At 37.5% G+C, this 19,825-nt stretch overlaps 1 protein-coding gene across 1 annotated transcript in view; it reads right to left on the reverse strand.

Annotated features, from left to right (window-relative positions):
* The window catches only part of LOC132008163 (1-phosphatidylinositol 4,5-bisphosphate phosphodiesterase beta-1-like), a gene marked incomplete at its 3' end in the record, with an annotated part of 505,747 nt that overhangs the window by 29,440 nt on the left and 456,482 nt on the right, over positions 1–19,825 (reverse strand). The window contains exons 5-9 of the mRNA XM_059386583.1: positions 17,466–17,545; positions 15,607–15,660; positions 14,478–14,553; positions 7,032–7,132; positions 5,588–5,754 (exon numbers count right to left, since the gene is read on the reverse strand). Of these exons, the coding sequence (XP_059242566.1) occupies positions 5,588–5,754; positions 7,032–7,132; positions 14,478–14,553; positions 15,607–15,660; positions 17,466–17,545 (478 nt within the window). The remainder of the gene's footprint in view (positions 1–5,587; positions 5,755–7,031; positions 7,133–14,477; positions 14,554–15,606; positions 15,661–17,465; positions 17,546–19,825) is intronic.

Genomic DNA, 19,825 nt, shown 5'->3' on the forward strand with positions numbered 1-19,825 from the left:
AAGTAGGCAGAGAGGCAGGCAGAGAGAGAGAGAGAGGAGGAAGCAGGCTCCCTGCTGAGCAGAAAGCCCGATGCGGGACTCGATCCCAGGACCCTGAGATCATGACCTGAGCCGAAGGCAGCGGCTTAACCACTGAGCCACCCAGGCGCCCCAAGGCTCCTTTGATTTAGAAGGTTTGGTTTAACTTCAGTAACTGGCCATTTGGGTCACTTGTCTTCTCTCTTCCTGCCCTTATGTTTTTATATTTCACCAATAAAGAGTGAGCCCATGGAACACTAGGCATACCGGCATGCTCCCTTTCACTCTCTTTCTCTCCCTACAAGTGACCGCCATGTGTGGTCCCAGATGCACTGAGTAGTTTCCAGGTCTTATAAATAATAAGCATCTTGGGACGCCTGGGTGGCTCAGTTGGTTAAGCCTCTGCCTTCAGCTCAGGTCATGATCTCAGAGTCCCACATCGGGCTTTCTGCTCAGCAGGGAGCCTGCTTCCTCCTCTCTCTCTGCCTGCCTCTCTGCCTGCTTGTGATCTCTTTCTCTCTCTCTCTATGTCAAATAAAGAAATAAAAAATCTTAAACTATATATATAAAAAAATAATGATAAGCACCTTTTCCTCTCCAAGTTACATGGTGGTTGTTGATGAAGGGCATCCTACAGTCATAATAAGAACCATAAGAGTCAGTATAACAACATTGGTTATTTTTTTTTAAGGCTTTTTATTTTTTATTTTTTTGACACACAGACAGAGAGATAACAAGTAGGCAGAGAGACAGGCTGAGAGAGAGAGGGCGAAGCAGGCTCCCCGCCGAGCAGAGAGCCTGATGCGGGGCTTGATCCCAGGACCCTGAGATTGTAACCTGAGCAGAGGCTTAACCCACTGAGCCACCCAGGTGCCCCGACAACACTGGTTTTTGAAGCTGAGACCAACACAAAACACTCCTTGACTTTTTGCTCATATGCACCAACAATAAATTTCTTTCTGTGCTGCAGTTAAGTTTCTGTCATTTTTCTACTGTAGGAGTTCCACCTAATACGACAGGTTGGAAGAGTGTCAAGCCCCGGATTGCCTCTAGAACACTCTGGGTGCATCTTGCCATTGACAAAAATGACATAATATGGTTCAATTGTGTAAGTATTTAAAATAAGTATCTGGTACTGATGTTACTATTAGCGTAGGTCTGTTTAAAGCAAAAATGCTTGCTCTACCTCAACTTCTATTTGCTTTGTTTAAAACCAAATCAATTTGCTACTGTATTTTGAGTTCATTTTAATTATTTAACTATTAATTCAGGCAGTACCGATCAAATACTAAAAGAGATGATATGGTTTCATCTTGACGATTTAATTGCAATAAACAAGGGAACTTTTGTACAAAGTATTATAAAATTTGAAGAGAAAGAACTGATTTAAAAAAGGAATGTAGCTAGAAACATCTGTTAATATCATAATCTGTTATATTAATTCAATTGCTTAACAAATACTCCTAAACACCTGCTCTTCACAGAAAAACAAAAATGTGATCAGACTCAATGTTTTCTCTGGGTTTGGTTTATTAAAATGAATTTTGGCCTTCCTTTACAGACATAACAGTTCAATGTAATCTGTGGTCTGTTACCTGGGATATCAATTTCTTCTTTTCATGCTAATTTTACTCATTGCCATCCTTCTGAAAGGTGTAAGTGAGTAAAGAAACCAAACAAACTCCCTTTGGGAGACATTCAGGACCCTTTGGAAGAGGCTGGGGTCATTGTGTATTCCTGTGTTAAACATGGTTTAGTATTACGCATTTTGTTCCAGTGCAAACAACACAACGGATCAAGGCATTTTGCAATGTGTGATTTTTCAATCATAAAAATTAACGAAACTCCCTTGAGAACAGTATTTTCTGCAAGAAGTTCAAATTTTTCTTTGTGGAGCCCGAACATATGCACATTTGGCCTTACACTGTTCAGAAACCCTGTGATTGTTTATCACCAATACAGGCGTCTTCAAAAACAAGAATTCCAGCATGGAAATGGGGCCAACCTGCCAATGACAGCAGGCCCGCAAGGCATCAAAGTCTATTATTCCTTCTGTTTTTTCATTTCACAAATCTATGTTTAGTCGACTAACCTATGGTCAGTTTAAGCATTTTGATGTTTGGCCATATTGAAAAATTTTCACTTAATTTTAGATTACCTCCTATGTAAAAATTATGTGCAGTGCATATGAAAACTAAACATTAGCATATGGCAACTTTGTGTAAAGTTTGTTTGTTTAACACCTACTTTAAAAACATAAGTTTCTTCATATCAGAGAATATAGTTATATTGTTACATATATACATTATGGATGCATCTTAGTCTTAGCAGTATATAACAAATATAGGCAATATGGAAGTATCTTTTTCAGAAAACTGAAATTGAATTCGTGGGTCAATATAACCAATGCTTATGCACATTTGAGGAAATAGTCAAAATGAAAGTAGCAGAAAAATTATAATGTAATATACTGATTTTCATCTTCTAATTTATTCTGAGTATATTTCTTATTATAAGTATAATACAATGTAAGTATACAATGTAAGTATATTATGTTGTAATATACTTATTATATGCTACTAATATCCTACTTATTTTCTTTTGTGTTTATTCATCAAAAAGTATTAACTAGTTGACTGAAAGTTAAAAATTCTTTTCTCAAAGATCATCTTAGTATGAATATTAGATAAGTCATTTGACCTCAAATTTTAGTTTGCTTCTCTTTACAAAATAATAATGTACATTTTGAAAGATATATAATGGGACACCTGGGTGGCTCAGGGGGTTAAGCCTTTGCCTTCTGCTCGGTCATGACCTCAGGGTCCTGGGCTCAAGCCCCACATTGGGCTCTCTGTTCAGCAGGGAGCCTGCTTCCCCCTCTCTCTCTGCCTACTTGTGATCTCTCTGTCTCTCTGTCAAATAAATAAATAAAATCTTAAAAAAATTTTTTTTTAAATGAAAGTCATGTAATGAATGAAAACTAATTTCCTTGTAAATCTGTATGTCATCATATTGAAAGTAAACCATACTTTCTTAAATTCCACTTTGTTTGATTTTACTTGTAGCTATGTTATAAATAAGAAGATATGAAAGAGAGTTTTTGGGGGCGCCTGGGTGGCTCAGTGGGTTAAGCCGCTGCCTTCGGCTCAGGTCATGATCCCAGGGTTCTGGGATCGAGTCTCGCATCGGGCTCTCTGCTCAGCGGGGAGCCTGCTTCCTCCTCTCTCTCTGCCTGCCTCTCTGCCTGCTTGTGATTTCTCTCTCTGTCAAATAAATAAATAAAATCTTTAAAAAAAAAATGAAAGAGAGTTTTTGGAAAAATCCTAAAGTCAAATATCAAATGTGAAAAGCAAAACCAAATTTAAAAATTGATTTTCCTCTTTGTATAAAAATATTATTAAAACTCATAATTACTAGCAAATTGAGCTTTTAACTCAGCAATTTCTTAGTCCTACAAAGAAAGATTTCAAAATCGTTCTCCTTTTGACAATGAAACAACACAACACAATAAAACAATTTTCTCAAATATCTGTGCTCACATAAACAGACCCAAAGCAGCAAACAAAATGACGCTCGTGTTTATTTTCTTTTAAGAGTTTTTGAGTTAAGAAATGAAATCTGTGATTTAAAAAAAAAAAAAAAAAAAAATCACACCAGGGCTGACATGGAGGCTTATCATCAGTTTCATATTAAGTTGTGGAAAAACAAACGAAACTGTTATTTTAAATGTACCTGAAATTTGTGTGCCTGCTGTAATTATGAAATTCATACCTAGTGCATCTCTATGATAGCACCAAATAAACTCGCAAATGCTAAGAGATATCATCTTAATTTTCCATTAGAGTCAACATGGGTTCGCCAGGGTTATAGAATGTTACAATAATCTGTCACAGATTTCTCTCTTTGTATCCTCTACTTCCTGCATTTGATCAGAGAATGGCGGATGGAGGCATCATACGCTGGCTGAGGAATGGATTGTTCATAGTGTGGCGTGAGAAGGGGAGGAAGCGGCAAAGTTTAGGCTCTGAAGTGCCTCACTGGTTTCACAAAAGCTATTTGTTTCCTTTGTGCCATGGGCTGTTTCCGGAGGTCTTGTTGGATTTGTTATATCATCGTGTTAGTTACATTTGGTGAAGTTCAGATTTCAAGTTGTGCCAGTGAAATCTGCAAGGAGTTACTGCCTGCATAACACTAAGGAGAAATGCCACCTGGCTGGGGATGGAAGGGTATCAGGATAGGTAGGTTCAAGGGGGTGTGAGCCTAGTGATGCCAACATACACCGATGAGTCATCCGTTTCCTTTGACGGGCCTCACCTCCATGGCAGGGATAAGGATGATGATGACAGCAAAGGCAAAGTGCTTGACCATGAAAATGAACAAAAGCCAAAAAAATTTCATCTGTGAGTTCCCAACTAAAAGCATGTAGGATAAAGTTAATGGTAATATTTTACTTTTATACTTAATACATTCATTTTTGTTTTCATTTAGAGGACTAATTCCAGAATAAATACAATGGGTTAAAAGGCATTTTAATCTACTTTTATGATAACCATCCTTATTAATGACGAAGAGCTTGCTAGAATTATTTCTGTTACTTATGACCTGCCTTCATATTAACATGCAATTTATCTTTCTTAATAATTGCTTAATTGCATTTTATTTTCCTCCCTGTGGAATATCTAAGCAATTTATAATAACAGTGATAACACGCTAGTTTTCTCAATGAAGATATATCAGTCCAGGTGAGACGTGGTCTTAGTGGTAAAAGGAAGCTAAAGAGCTGATTCAGGGATGTGATGCCACGTGTAAATGGAAACTTGCAGCAAGTAAATCATTATGATCTTATTTTGGCAATTTATTTCTCCAGAATCAAAAAAACATGAATTTCTTAACTTCCAGGAAACCGAGAACTGTCTTTCCGATATTGATTTTTAGACTAATGATTTTTTTCTACAAACACTGACTTTTTTTACATATAAAAAGCCAAATTTTACATTTTCCTAAGTGAAGAAATTCATCAGTAGTGTAAACTGGAATAAAATAAGGGTTAGCTTTAGAGATTTAGGTTTCGTTTTAGAGATTTAGAGAAAGCTATGGGTCATTTTACAGAACTTGTAGAAACAGAGCCAAAAAGGCAACCTTTAAATGTTTCTTTTTTTAGAGAGAGCGAGAGAATCTACCAGCATGGAGCCCAACATGGGGCTCAATCCCACAATCCTGAGTTCATGAGCCAAAATCGAGTCAGATGCTTAACCGACTGAGTCACCCAGGTGCCCCCTGAAAAGGCAACATTTAAGATTTCCTGTATGAGAAATATGCATTCAGTTACTGGGTAAATTTAAGACAAAATGAATGATTAGACATTTAAAAAATATGTTACATGCATATATATACATAACAACAACAACAGCAAAAATCACATGCCTAAATCTAATTGAACCACTAGTGACTTAAGACAGAAAGGAAAGCAGGCATACAAATGTGGGAAACAGATCTAACCAATAGGGGGGTGACCCATTCTCAATTAGAAACCCCAGCTTCCCTACAGTGTGGGGCAAAGTGGACTGACCTTTTTTGGCGAGACTATTGTTGGGTTCATACTTCTCAATCAATACTTGGACTTGTTCTTGCTTTAAAGGTGGGTAAAGTATTTCATTTAGCCGGGGATCTCGCTGCTTAAGGTTGATAAAGTCCATCATCTGATCAACAGTAAGGTATGGTTTGCTTTTGGCACCACTAAAACCAATTAAAAACCAGAAATTAGAATACTGGTCCACCAAATGTCATTCATATATTTGCACTTAACTATAGGGAAACAAAATCCTCCCACCCCTGGTAAGCTATCTGGACATTCCCATCTGACCTGGAAAACGTGTGTTTCATCATCACAATTGCTGCATTCTATGGGGTGCAAATATCTTTTGCAATCCCTGCCACTAAATCTCAATGCCCTTGAAGTATACCAGATGCGTAAGAGAATCCACAGTAGCGCATCTTCTGTGTAAAGCTGCACCACTCTCAACTGAACACAGCACATATGGGTTGTTTTTTGGATTATGACATTAACCTTCTGGTTTAGTCATCAAATTCCCACATCCTACCTCATCATTTAGAGATCTATTTATTACTCACTACTTTAAAAAAAAAAGTAAACAACCTGGGTACATTTTTATTTTCATTAAGTTATGCATCAGCAAAAATCTGTAAGTCTTCAACATAGTGTGATTCAATTTCCCATTTCAACCCTGTTGACAACCCAAAGCCAAGTTCAATGGTACAATTATGACTGATGCTCAAAACATCATTGATAGCAATGAACATCACAAAGTGAGTATATCCAGTGTCATTCTTAGCACTGTTGGCCTGTCTTCCACGTTAAAAAAAAAAAAAAATCCTTATTTTGTTGATCTATTTTGGTTGATTTTCTGTCACCCTGTGGATTTCAGTGAACTAGGAAAGGTGAATGGCTACTGCCCTGCATTTACCCTGGCGTTTTGGCTTGTTTCTTTTCTTTTTTCATTTTTTTCTTTTCTTTCTTTCTTTCTTTCTTTCTTTTTTTTTTTTTTTTTTAAAGAATGGCTATATATTTTCTAAAATAAAAACAAATGACTTTCCTCTGGGAGGGTGCTTAGCAATCCAGAGTTCTCATTTCACTAATGTGTGTCCAAGACGTAACCTGACTGGTTTCCAGGTCAGAGATCTTCCTGCATCACGTGTCTCCACTGAGCCAAGATGCTCTATTCTAGCTGTAATCTTCAAACTATGCAAAGTCCCCCACGGATACTAAAACACCAATACCCAGCAACAGATCATGGCGAACATCCACTCATTAAAAGCAGTGGTTGGCCCTCTGGGGTAGGAATGTTGATTGTCTCCAACAAATTACACAGAAGCATTGTTGTCATACACAGTGCCCGAAGAGTTCTCTCATCTCCCTCCATTGCTTAATACATTCTGCCCAAGCCACCCCAAGCTGAAAAAAAGTGGGTTTGAATGCTGTGTTGTTCTCTTACAATTCAGAAAAGATGTTATCAATTTCAGGTCGAGGGCAAAGGTTGTTCAGGAAAACTCTGTATACTTCTGGAGTGAAATCTTCTTGAGGTATTGAATCGTTCTGGGAAATAAAGCAACAGGGTCAGTGAAATGTCTTATTCTTTCCCTATCCTACCCCCTACCCTCTTTTGAAGTCTCTCTCTCCCTTCCTCTTTCTCCAGGAGCCCAGGGTAAACATTCAGAAAACATCTATGAGGCCAGCTGTAGAGTTCATTTGGACACTTGCTTTGAAGAATCAAATGTCATCCTTTCTGTTGCTTGGTCACTATAATTTAAACTTCAGTTTTCTGCATCTCAAGGGATGTTAACACAATTTTTAAAGTACATTTACTAAGTAAGTTAGACCTAGCAAAACCAGAGTCTGTACTGCAGATTTTTGTTAGGTTGCTTTTTTCTTTTTTAGTTTCAATCTTTTAAAAAATTGTTATAAAATATACACACCATAAAAATGACTATTTTAACCATTTTTAAGTGTACAGTGGCATGAAGCATATTCACATTGTTTATAGGCTATTTAGAAGATGTTTGAATAATTTTTTTAAGGGCAAAGAACCTGGAAACAGACATTTTCAAAATGAAAACATAAATTCCAATTTTGTATCTTTTTTATTTTCAAAGAATGTTCCTTCTGGTTTAAGTAACCTGATAAATTATAGAACAGTTTTTGTAAGTAGGAGAGCACTAGTCATTATTTCTCACTGATTCCTCTTGGTCTTACTGTTTGGGAAGCAAGTCATTGATATAAAAAGTCATTTCTGGACTTATATTTTTGTTTAGTTGGGCTGCCATGGAAACCGGAAGCATGTATTCAAAACTTATTCAAGGTTAACAGGAAAGACATTCTTCAGACGGTTTTCTTATTTCAGGTATGTGTTTATATAATTATTTTTATGTTCAAGCCCTTAAACGAAGAAAAAAAAAAAAAAACAAAATCCCTTCCTTTTACCAAGTGCATATGTTTTGAAATGTACTTTTATAGAAGCACCTAAATTTGTTCTCTGAAATTGTACCCTGCCTGCTAACAGATAAGAGAAGTTAGCTCACCACTTGGCAAACAGCAGGAGTCTCATATTTGTGGAATGAATGAATAAAATAATATTTCCTTTACTAAATCCATTTATAGAGCTGGAAAAAAGTCTACTTTGCAAAACAGAATTTTGAGATAACCAAACAACACGTGTAGCAGTATGCACAGCGAGGTCTATTATCAGTGGTCCAACGCAGGATTGATATACTTGGGTCTTACTGAACTTTTATTTTTTTCTCTCTTCTTCTGTTAGCTTAAAACCTCTTCCTCCTGCCCTGGGTATTGTCTTTCTTTCTGGGCTACCACTACATTTCATTGGTGTGGTATTTCAACACTCTACCTATATTGTGCTCCAAGCTGTATGGCTCTGTTTCTTAGTAAAATGCAGAACTACACAAGCTAGGACTTGTGTGTTGCTTGTTAATTGCTAGATTTCCTGTGTGACACATAATACGTCCACAATAAATATTTACTAAGTATATAAATGTACATTATGAGAAAGATAGAAATTGATAGAACAGAATTCCCATGGGATATCAGATTCAACTGAAGTCATTTATATAAGATTCCATACATATAATTTCATAGAACAGTATGCTTTCCTGAAACTCTAGCCATTGTTTATTTGCCAGCTGTGGATTATGACTTTTTATTAAGGAGGAAAAATTAACGAGATAATCTAAATAAACACGATATTATTTTCATTGCCAGTTAGATGTTAGCACATAGAAAAGAAACCACTTCAATACAGCTGACTTTGTCTCTTTTTCTTTGTCTCACTTGACGGATGAGGATACCCAAAAGCTTTTAAGGTTGATGTAGGAAAACAGAAGAAATATTTTTGGAGACATGAGTTAAAATGAGTATCACTGAAAGCTGAACTGAAAGGGTTTGATGAGGTATCTGTGAAAAAGCTATTGACAAGTCCTAATTCCTTACATCTTAAACAAGGCTGAAATTCACAAATTTCATTTACATATTTTCTTTTCCTGGATCTCATGATTTGGTGAAATGGATGGAACAGAGTCATTGTGTCCTATCTGAGCAGGAGGAAGCCCTCAATCCAGCATTCTAAAGATCATACCCAGTGTTCATTCTTCTCTAATCCTGCCTGACCACACTAACTAAAGGTGGCATATTCTTCTTTTGTGTTCACAATTCACATTTATATATTTTTATTACAGAATCTATCATACAGTTTTCCCCATATTTTTTATATTTCTGATTTTCTCCTAGACTATGAGTTTTTGAGTGAAATCACTAACTTTCCTTTAATTCCTTTGTGTCCCAAATATGCCACCAGGCATAATAGTTACCCAATTAATGTCTGCTGGCAAACCCAGGACATAGGACCCAACCTTAGGTCTTTTGCTTGTAGTCTAAGACTTGGCTCACCTCATCATGCTTCCAATACAAAACAGATCATCAGTGATTACTTGTTGCTATTGTTATAAGAAATTTTTGGAGGGATAATTAAGAAGGGCAATACAGTCTTATTCAGGCCCATTTATTCCAGAAATTGTGAGGTATTGGTAAACTTTAAAAATGATGTTCCTTCAATTCCATGCTTAGATACAAAGAATCCCAAAAGGGAAAAGATTCTTTTGAAATTTGATGGCAGTACTGATGGCATGTGTATTTCCAGATTCCATAGATCTAGTTATGACATATCCACATGTTAAATTAAAAATAAGAAAGGGTGGGGCACCTGGGTGGCCCAGTGGTTAAAGCCTCTGCCTTCGGCTCAGGTCATGAACCCGGGGTCCTGGGATCGAGCTTAGCAATGGGCTCTCTGCTCAGTGGGGAGCCTGCTTCCCCCTCTCTCTGCCTGCCTCTCTGCCTACTTGTGATTTCTGTCTCTCAAATAAATAAATAAAATCTTTAAAAAAATAAGAAAGAGGGGAAAAAGCCCCCCACATATATGCAAATGAAAAAAATCCTCAGAGGAAAAGAATATTTAATGAGCATTTACTCCACACATATGGAGCTTAGGTTTTTGTTTGATCCCATGTCACCTCTAGGTAGTTGTGACCCTTTTCAGATTCAAACAATAGGGACATGGCTGCTTACAAAACCTGTCTAAAGTCCCAAGTGTGTGTGTGTGTGTGTGTGTGTGTGTGTGTGTGTGTGTATGGAGCTCCTATGGCTTTGAATGCAGGTTGTTTGATTCCATAACTCACACTGTAATCCAACAAACTAAGTGTTCACATCAACTTATTCTCAATATTTTTGTTCTAAAGCTGTAAGGCAAAAGTTGAGTTAACCATAGAGTACATGATATAATTACAAGTAAATTACTATAATAACGCAAATTCATAGTGTGGTTTAAAGATAGAATTTTGATATTAGTTATTTTAAAAGTCACAACTACATAAATGATTGCATTTTGGATGTATATTCTGGGTCTATGGCATAGGAGAAAGGCAACATATTACAGCTTTCCTGGGAAAAGTTTATGTACATTTGGTTTATTGTATTCTTCAGTAAAATTTATGGTACTCTGTTTTTTAAGACGTTATTTATTTGAGAGAGAGAGAGAGAGAGAGAAAGCGAGCACAAGCAGAGAGAGACAGAGGGGAGGAAGACAATTTCAAGCAGACTCTCTCCTGAGTGGAGCTTGATACAGGGATCGATCTCATGACCCTGAGTTCTTGATCTAAGCAGAAACCAAGAGTCTCACACTTAACCTACTGAGCCATCCTGGTGCCCCCTATGGTAAATCCAAAAGAATCACTACTTTCCTTGGTATTACATAATAGTTCATAATTATGGTAAGCGTTATCATTTAAAGCAAAAACACTTGACTTGAACAATGCAGGGGTTTAGGGGTGTTGACACCCTGCCACACAGTTGAAAATCCATGTGTAACTTTTGATTCCCCCCAAAACTTTACTAATACTGTTAATTGGGAGCCTTACTTATAACACTAGTAAATTAACACAGATTTTGTATGTTATATATATATATTCTATGTGGTATTCTTACAATGACATAGCCAAGAGAAAATAAAGTGTTATTAAGAAAATCATAAGGTAGAGAAAATACATTTATAATCCTGTACCGTATTTACCGAAAAAATCCATATGCAAGTGGACCTGTATGGTTTAAATCCGTGTTGTTCTGGGGTCAACAGTCCATGTATTTATTCCTATCTTGTTCATTAAAGTGCCAGTGCTATGTGATGACTATAATACAACTTGAAATGGCATGAGCTGTTTTCAAGGTCACAAGCCTGAGATCAAGGGGAATTTGGTACAAGTAAACTACTTTCAGTTCTCAGAAAGTCTGTGGGTAAAATGGTAATTTTTGGGGGGTGCCTGGGTGGCTCAGTGGGTTAAAATCTCTGCTTCAGCTCAGGTCATGATCTCATGGTCCTGGGATCGAGCCCCATGTCAGGCTCTCTGCTCAGCAGGGAGCCTGCTTCCCCCTTTCTCTGCCTGCCTCTCTGCCTACTTGTGATCTCTCTCTGTCAAATAAATAAATAAAACCTTTTAAAAATGATAATTTTTCTGAATAATATGGAAAGGTCTCCAAAGATCTCCCTGGAAAATATGTTTGGATTATTAATAGAAGGACAGTAATTGCTTTGTCTCTCTTTTTAGATACAGTGCTACTTTTTAACAATTAAGGTAACTTTGGCAAGAAACTGTAATCTCTAAAGGAGTACCCTCTAAAGGAATGTGTTATTCCAGTGGATCGTGTTGGCCAGGATACAACTTCAAGTGCATTAATTATCCCTAACAATGTGCACAAAGATAATGTTTTAAAAATCTCAACAGGATATCCACTGTGTTTCTGGTAATGTATCTATTTACAGAACACAATTCAATCTAGTATGAACGACCACTGGCTATGAAACAAGGTTCCCAGATATACAGCCCTATCTACCATTTATGTAACCTTTTCTTCTGTGGAGTGTTTAAAACACCTCTTGTCAGTGTATCCAGAATCTTTTTTGCTAATTAGTGGATTTTTTCTAGAACCGCTGTTGTGTAGATATGAAACTACAACAAGGATTTAAAATATCACTCAGTTTAGGGAAACATTTACTTCCTAGCTCTGAAATTGTCTTCAGTTTTTAGATCTTTTGAAAGCATCCTAATTCTACAAGTCCTAAGTTCTTGAAGTAAATATACTTTACTATGAATAATGATCTTTCAAGATTTCATGATGGAGGTTGATTCTGTTTTTTAAAAAATCTCCAATTTGTTTCCAGAAAATTGTCACAACATCTAATTTACTAAAGATAAATATATTTTTTTCAATTTAAATAACTCCTGTTATTTGAATCTCATTTTCTTTTAAAAATGTCTCCAGTTGATATTGGTCTGAAAGCATGAACCTTTAATAGACATAATGGGTTGTAAAAACTCAATTTATATTTATTGACTGAATTGTCAGAATCCAATTGTTTAGAAAATTGCAATTTACAGAGAATTGATTGATGGATTTGATTTTCTATTCAGCTTTATTTTCTATTCTTTCTTTCTCTTAGCTGGATTCAAAATAAGTTAAAATTTTTGGTCGTTATATTCATAAGATGTTACCCAGTAAAGGTAAAATCAGGAGCAATTGCAGAGAAAAAAAATTCTTTTCATGTCTTTCTATTCATCTCTCAAGCTTCCTTTTTATGCTTAAATGCAGAGGTCTTTTTTGTCACTCAGACCGGTGAATTCTTTCCATCCTCAGGGCTTTGCACACGTGTTTTTCTTGTTCTAGAATCATCCTCTCTTACAAGGCCACACCACTCCTTTTGCTCACGGCACCACTCCTCACCCCACTCATTTACACTTGTATCATTCCACGTGTTTGAGGAACGCCCCCAGAAACTCTGTGGTCCTTAAGTCCTGGGACTGTATTTTGCCCACAACTAACATTCTCAGTGCCTGAGGGCAGGTAGTAAGAGCTCAGGAAATATTTGTTGAGCAAATGATGGGACCTTAACTGGCAAATTTATCTTACCCCAAAGCATCTAGGAAAGAGCAGTAATAAGTTCACTCATTTTATTTTGCTTATGAAAGAGCAGGTTAAAATGGTTGGAGGAGGGGCGCCTGGGTGGCTCAGTGGGTTAAAGCCTCTGCCTTCAGCTCAGGTCATGATCTCAGAGTCCTGGGATCGAGCCCCACATCTGGCTCTCTGCTCAGCGGGGAGCCTGCTTCCCTCTCTCTCTCTGCCTGCCTCTCTGCCTACTTGTGATCTCTGTCTGTCAAATAAATAAATTTAAAAAAGTGTTTGGGGGACACCCTCCATGTCTGTCCAATGTTGGCAGCATCCTCAGCCCTCTCTCCTAATAAGAGGAAACCGAGAGTGGAGGAGCACTCTTTCTTTTCTTTCAGTTACCTACCAAAGTCCTTAATAAACTTCACTTTTCTGAAAAGTATGCACAAGAATAGGCTAACACATTTAATAATAGCACTCAATACTTTTTCATAACCTGATGATAAGTTTAGCAATGGCTTCTTAACTTTTTTTCAGTGCAACTTGAACATTGACAGAGTGTTCCAAGAGGCTCAAAGTTTCTTCCTATAGTGTAAGTGCTATCCTTGGGAAAGAGCTTACTTGTTGCTTAGATACTAGGATAAAAATAATTTGCAATAGAAAGGCGAGTTCTGCATATAGCCTGAGAAAAAGGTTTTATACAACAGACTGCACTCTCCCAGAAAGGATGGTAACAAATAATTTTAGAGCCAGTTACATAGAAATGCACTGAAAGGAAGGCAAAATAATTTGGGTGGGCAACATTTTTGGAATGCCTCCAATGTGTTGGGCCTAAAAAAAAAAAGAAAGCATGATACCTGGCTTTCCTCTCATCCACTTTACCACCATACAAGCAAAGTAGGCGGTTTCCAAACTGATCCTGCACCCCCTCTCAGCAAAAACTTTGCAAGCACAGCCCTGCAGAGTATGTCGATATATTTATGTCCAAACATGTGCTACCATGTTAATTGTGTATTAACTTACACAGCGTAAAACCACACATTTAAAAAGGCTGGAATACAATGAAATCTGTATTTTAAATATCTTCCTAATCATAATCCATAATTACTAGATAACATCTCTAGGAACATCAACAAAATATTTTGTTATTAAGGAGAAATTTAAATTCTTAGCAATAATACCTTTTGGCCAATACCTTTTCATACCAGGTGGTTTTGAAAAATCATTATTTACAAAGAACAAGGATCTTTCTGGATCAACATATTGGGTTTATGGGAATGAAAGAAAATATAACTATGGTGGCCCCATGTATTGTAAATATTAAGTGAGTCCTATGGTCTTCTTACTTTAAAAAAGTGGGTAATATGGGAGCAAGTTATATTTCAGTATGATTATTCACAGATATTGAGTAGTGCTAAGTTTAGAAAGGCAACATGCTCACCCTTGAAGATGGAAGACTACAAGCCTCTAAAGCAGTTTCAACTCGTTTCCGGTCTGCTGAGAACAAGCGGTATATGCTGTGGAGTGAAATCACCACAGTGAGACATTGGTCATACTATTCTAGATGACACCAACCCAACCTATCGCATTGAATTCAAACCCTTTTGTGATTCAAGATATCCACTGCTCCATGCATCTGCGTTTAGGCTCTAAAAGACCTATGTATGTGCTTTAAAAAAAAAAATGAAACAGCTAATATAAAATCAACGTCTTGAGGCAAAGTTGATGACCCAATTAAAAAACATCACACTAAATAGCCACTAGGCACTAAAACATATCCTTGGTAACTCTGTCTCTTGGCTGCTACCTCTTGCTCTAAAGGCATACATTATTAATATTATTAAGAAACCAGTAATTACTACTATTATTAATAATAATTTAACAGTGTAATGAACAGAAGCCTACTACTGGTAGCTAGCAGGTCAAAGGATAAAGGTTGAGCATGCATTTTCTTTGGTCAGTAATTTGGTTCTAAAAAATAAAATTTATGTATATCAACTATACTTCAATAAAACAGTGGTCAATTTATTGACAAATAGAGTTTAAATATTACATTAAAAATAGGATTGACTATTAGAATTTGAATTTATGGGATCTATTGAAACATGACAAAATCTAGCATCCAGAGCCCATCAGTCCCACAAGAAATATGATAGAGTTGAATTGTCATTGTCTCCTCTGGATGGGACTTCACTCCTGCTCTTGACATTTGAGTTCACAGCCCCTCCTTTAACGCTAGCATCATCTTGGTAGAGAGAGGCACTGAAGTCGCCCGATTGCCATTCCTAGAGCAGATCTGAATCTCAAATGGCCTTTTGGGTTTAACAGTTTCCCCCACCCTTTCCCCTCTCTTCCTGCTTGGTTGTTTCTTAAAAATGATGCCACAGGAAAATCTTTATGAGGAACCCAGCTGCACTGATGTGAACATGGAGTGTGAGGGAGAACGGGGTTACCATGCATTCTCAGGCTCCCACTTGGGCCAGTGGAGAAACAAAACAGAGCCATGGCATGGAGTCAAATCTTTGAGAAAATAACATGAACATTGATTGGGAAATGCTCCCGTAGCTTACTTTTTGAGAGGAATGCGCCCTTCTGGAGTGACTTGCAGTTTAAGCTTAGTATAGCTGTTGGAGAAGCAGAAAAACAAGTACTTAATCTTTAAAAAGCTGTCTATTAAAGAATAAAACACATTAAGAAAGGGCTCATGCGTATGTACCGTTTGCTGAATCTCAACAAACTGTTCAGGTCTCTGCAGCCTGCACCCAGATCAAGAAATAGAGCCTTCTCCCTTTAGCATTAATCCAGAAGCCCTTCTTGTGCCCCTTGGCAGAGTCTGGCCCCCAGAGGGAACCATTATTCTGACTTCAAAGAACATAGATAAGCTTTTTGTTCAACTTTGCACTTTATATAAACAGAATCACATTCTTTTGTGTCTGGCTTCTTTCATTTACTATTATGTTTTTGAGATCCATTCTCATGTTTTGCTTATAGTGAAAATCATTCACTCTCAGTGCAAAGTATTTGATTGTGTCGTCATAGCTACTATGTTTATCTCTTCGACTACTTAGCGACATGTGGATAGAGAGACAGAGCAACAGAACTTGTGAACGCTGCTTATGGGTGTGTGGATTGGGATTACCACTTTAGGGAACTGCATATGACCCATCAATCCCACATCTATATGTATATGCAGAAATGCTTATGATTGTATTCATCAAAAGGCATGTTCTAGAATGTCCATAGCAGCCATTCATAAAGAGACACTTGTTGGAAAGGGACATTTGCAATCAATGATTAGCCAACTAGAGGTTTTACTAGCTATAACATGTTATGTTTCAGATAAGATGTCTTCTTTATCTCTGTGTCTCTTTCCACTAATACCATCTGGCACAAGAGATGTTCTAGAAACATCTGTTAGATGAAGGACGGCAAAATCAAAGTCGGTAAAAGGAAAGAAGAAAGGAAGGGATTTGGGGAAAGCATTAGAAGGGGCCTCAAGGTGACAAACTAAAGAGATGATCACATGAAAAAAACATTTAAGTGAAGACCTATGAAGTACCAACAGTAAGAGAAATTCACAGAAGAGTAAGAAAGAAATGTAGGCTGAAGTCTTAGGTCTAGATTGATGGGTATGTCTTATAGAAGAAGATGGAAAAGAAAAAGGTAATAAAATAGAGGACCACCTAGTAACATTTGCACTTGTGGTTTTGATTTCAAGGCTTCCCAACCTCCTGGCCATCCATAGCTTCCAAAGTGAACACAGCCAGTTTTCCTTGCTGCTCGTTTGGCAAAAATCATTATTTTCCCTCGGCAAATTATTTTTAGAAAGACTGTGTAATTCCAGAGTGATTGGGTAATCCTGCTTTGCTTCTCTTTCCTTCTCCTTTTCATTCTGTGCCTTCCCCCACATCTTTTTCTCTTTTCTTACTACCACTTTCTGTGGTGGTCTAAGGCAGGAATCAGGACATCAGCCTACTGATTAAGTAGGGAGGGAAGTTAGTATAGCATCTATCAGAGATCTAAGACTGGAGAGAAATGAGTACCGTATGTTCCTCTTTCCCTTTGTCAAGTCAATAGTTGATATGACACAGGCATATGTAGAAAGGAAGGGTTATTTGAAATTAATAATTTTTGGTTCTGAGCACAGCTGTCGGGATTTGGACGTGTCTCCTTATTGTGTGTCAAAGGCACTGACATTCAGGGGAACTCAGCCTAACACGGATGTGCAACTAGGAGGAAAAGAGTGATCTTTCTTGGAAGTTTTCCAATTCCAAACAGTGGAGGTATCAGTTCTCTAACAAATCCCAAAGGGAAGTTTATGTTTATCAATGTGCGAAGCCAGTGCAGTATAAACAAAAGACTCACAAAGGAGAAAGGAAACTGACTCAGAAGAAGCAACACCCTTAGTAATAAAATTAGAGCTACTTACGCTTTTTCCAGAAATGCGTCTCTTGACATATTTTGGGCCAGCAGGTTTGTTGCCAAACTGAAAACCTCATTTGTCCACTCCTGAAAGATGTAAATCACACTTGCATTAGTTTAAATACTCTCCAGTAATTAGACACATGTTTTTAGCTAGGCTACCAGGAAGGCAAATTAGTTCAATTTGTATGCCGAAGGTATTTTCTTTCCTTCTTTCTCTCCTTTCCTTCTTTCTTTCTTGTAAAAATGACATAATTAAATTCAAATCCCTGAGTTACTGCTCCTTTCTGAGGAAATGTTCTTTACACATAAAAAGAGTCTGCTTTTTAAAAATCCCTATTGACAGGGAACTTGGCACACTGCCTTTTATTAACCAAGTACTTTTTGCTAGTTTCCTAGCATTATAAAAAGATAAAGAGTTATAAAAAGTTGAAAATATAGTCAAATATATTTTCAGTACACCTGTAGATGTAATCTTCCTACTTTACTACTCAAGCCAAAGCAGCTATAACAGGGAACCTTTAAATGTTAATTACAGTTCTAGAATTTCTTGAAACCAGTTGCAGTCACAACATCACAGTCTCCCTCCTCCTGGTTCTGTCAGTCCCTCACTACTCCCCTAATCTTAATCCCTACCTCACACCACTCACCAGTGATCTCACTTGGCTTCCAATAAAATGGAAAGCAGCAAATCCACACAAAGAATTGAAATTCCATTTTGAGCGATGGTTTTGAACACAAAATTAACATTCTGCCCACGCCCCCACCCCCAACTCTTTAAGAGACGACATGAGGGCAAAGAAACCATATGTTTTCGTAGTTCAACAGCTTTTCCATCTAATTGTATTATTTCTTCTGTTGTTTTGCTGGTCTTCTGTGTTTTGCCTCCTGATTTAAGGCATTGATAATATACCATCATGCATTATAGTAACATTTGAGGTAGGACTTGTAGAATAAAGTGCTGAAGGAGGGAAGAGGGAATTCTAAGCAAAGAAGACTATCTGGGAGAAAAACCAGAGGTAAGCACACATAGTAGGACCCAGAGGGAATGGGGAGGAGTCTAGTAGGAATTGGGAAAAGAGGGCAAGTTGCAATGAGAAAAGTAGACCTGGGGGCAGAGTACAGAGAGCTTTCAAGTCTGCTGAGTTATCTGGAGATAATTTAGCAAGAGATGAGATTTATTGAAGGCCCCTTTTCAGGATGGGTAATGAGGAGACCTGAGGCCAAATTGCGTGTTGGGGAGATTATCTGGTGGCCATGTGAAGAATGGAGTTGAGGCTGAGAAACCAAAAAGAAGAAACTCAGTTAGGAAGCTCTCCCAGTTTAGGAGAGAATTTAGGAGGCCTTAACCTCTATATTCTATGGGTGGAGGACTTGGAAGATGCGGCACAGAGTAATTGTGAGTGAAGCAAAATATTTAATCACCAAACTCTATGTATAAGAACAGAAGCATTGGAATAACTTTTTAACAGCTTTAAAATAAATTTATTCAAATTTGATCATTTTATTTTATTTTTTTGTAAGTAAAGCACTTTTTAAAAATGTTTTAAGATTTTTAATTATTTCTTTGATAGAGAGAGAGAGAGATCACAAGTAGGCAGAGGCAGGCAAAGAGAGAGGGGGGAAGCAGGCTCCCTGCTGAGCAGAGAGCCCGACAAGGGGCTCAATTCCAGGACCCTGAGATCATGACCTGGGCCGAAGGTAGAGGCTTAACCCACTTAGCCACCCAAGCACCTTTCAAATTTGATCATTTTAAATTAAGAGTAGTAACTACTAGTACTGGGTTTTACAATATGTTTCTGGCAAAATAGTTTTTGAGTTAAGGGTCAAACTTTAGACATTCCCACCTCCTTGGCAACTTTATGCATCAGTAAAAGCATCTGTAATTGAGGGCAATGTACCATTTTGTATGTTTATTGGGAGCCAATTCCACACCAGTAGAAGTGAAGCCATTGTGAAGAGTTGGAGAAATTTAAAGTGGGCCTGGCCTTTTAGGTTGAAAGGTAAGGTCTTTGTTATAGCCAGCTCAATAGAAATACCAATGTGAGCTACATATGTAATTTAAAAATTTCTAGTAGCCACATTAAAAGAGTAGAGGAAGGGGCGCCTGGGTGATCAGTTGGTTAAGCGGCTGCCTTCGGCTCAGGTCACGATCCCAGAGTCCTGGGATCAAGCCCTAAGTTGGGCTCTCTGCTCAGCAGGGAGCCTGCTTCCCCCTCTCTCTCTGCCTGCCTTTCTGCCTACTTATGGTCTCTCTCTATCTGTCAAATAAATAAATAAAATCCTAAAAAAAAGGTAGAAGAAAACAGGTGAAACTAATTTTAATATATATTTTATTTTAGCTAATATTTCATATGCATGACTAAC

This window comes from Mustela nigripes, unplaced genomic scaffold (genome assembly GCF_022355385.1).
Source record: "Mustela nigripes isolate SB6536 unplaced genomic scaffold, MUSNIG.SB6536 HiC_scaffold_75, whole genome shotgun sequence".
Taxonomy (NCBI): domain Eukaryota; kingdom Metazoa; phylum Chordata; class Mammalia; order Carnivora; family Mustelidae; genus Mustela; species Mustela nigripes.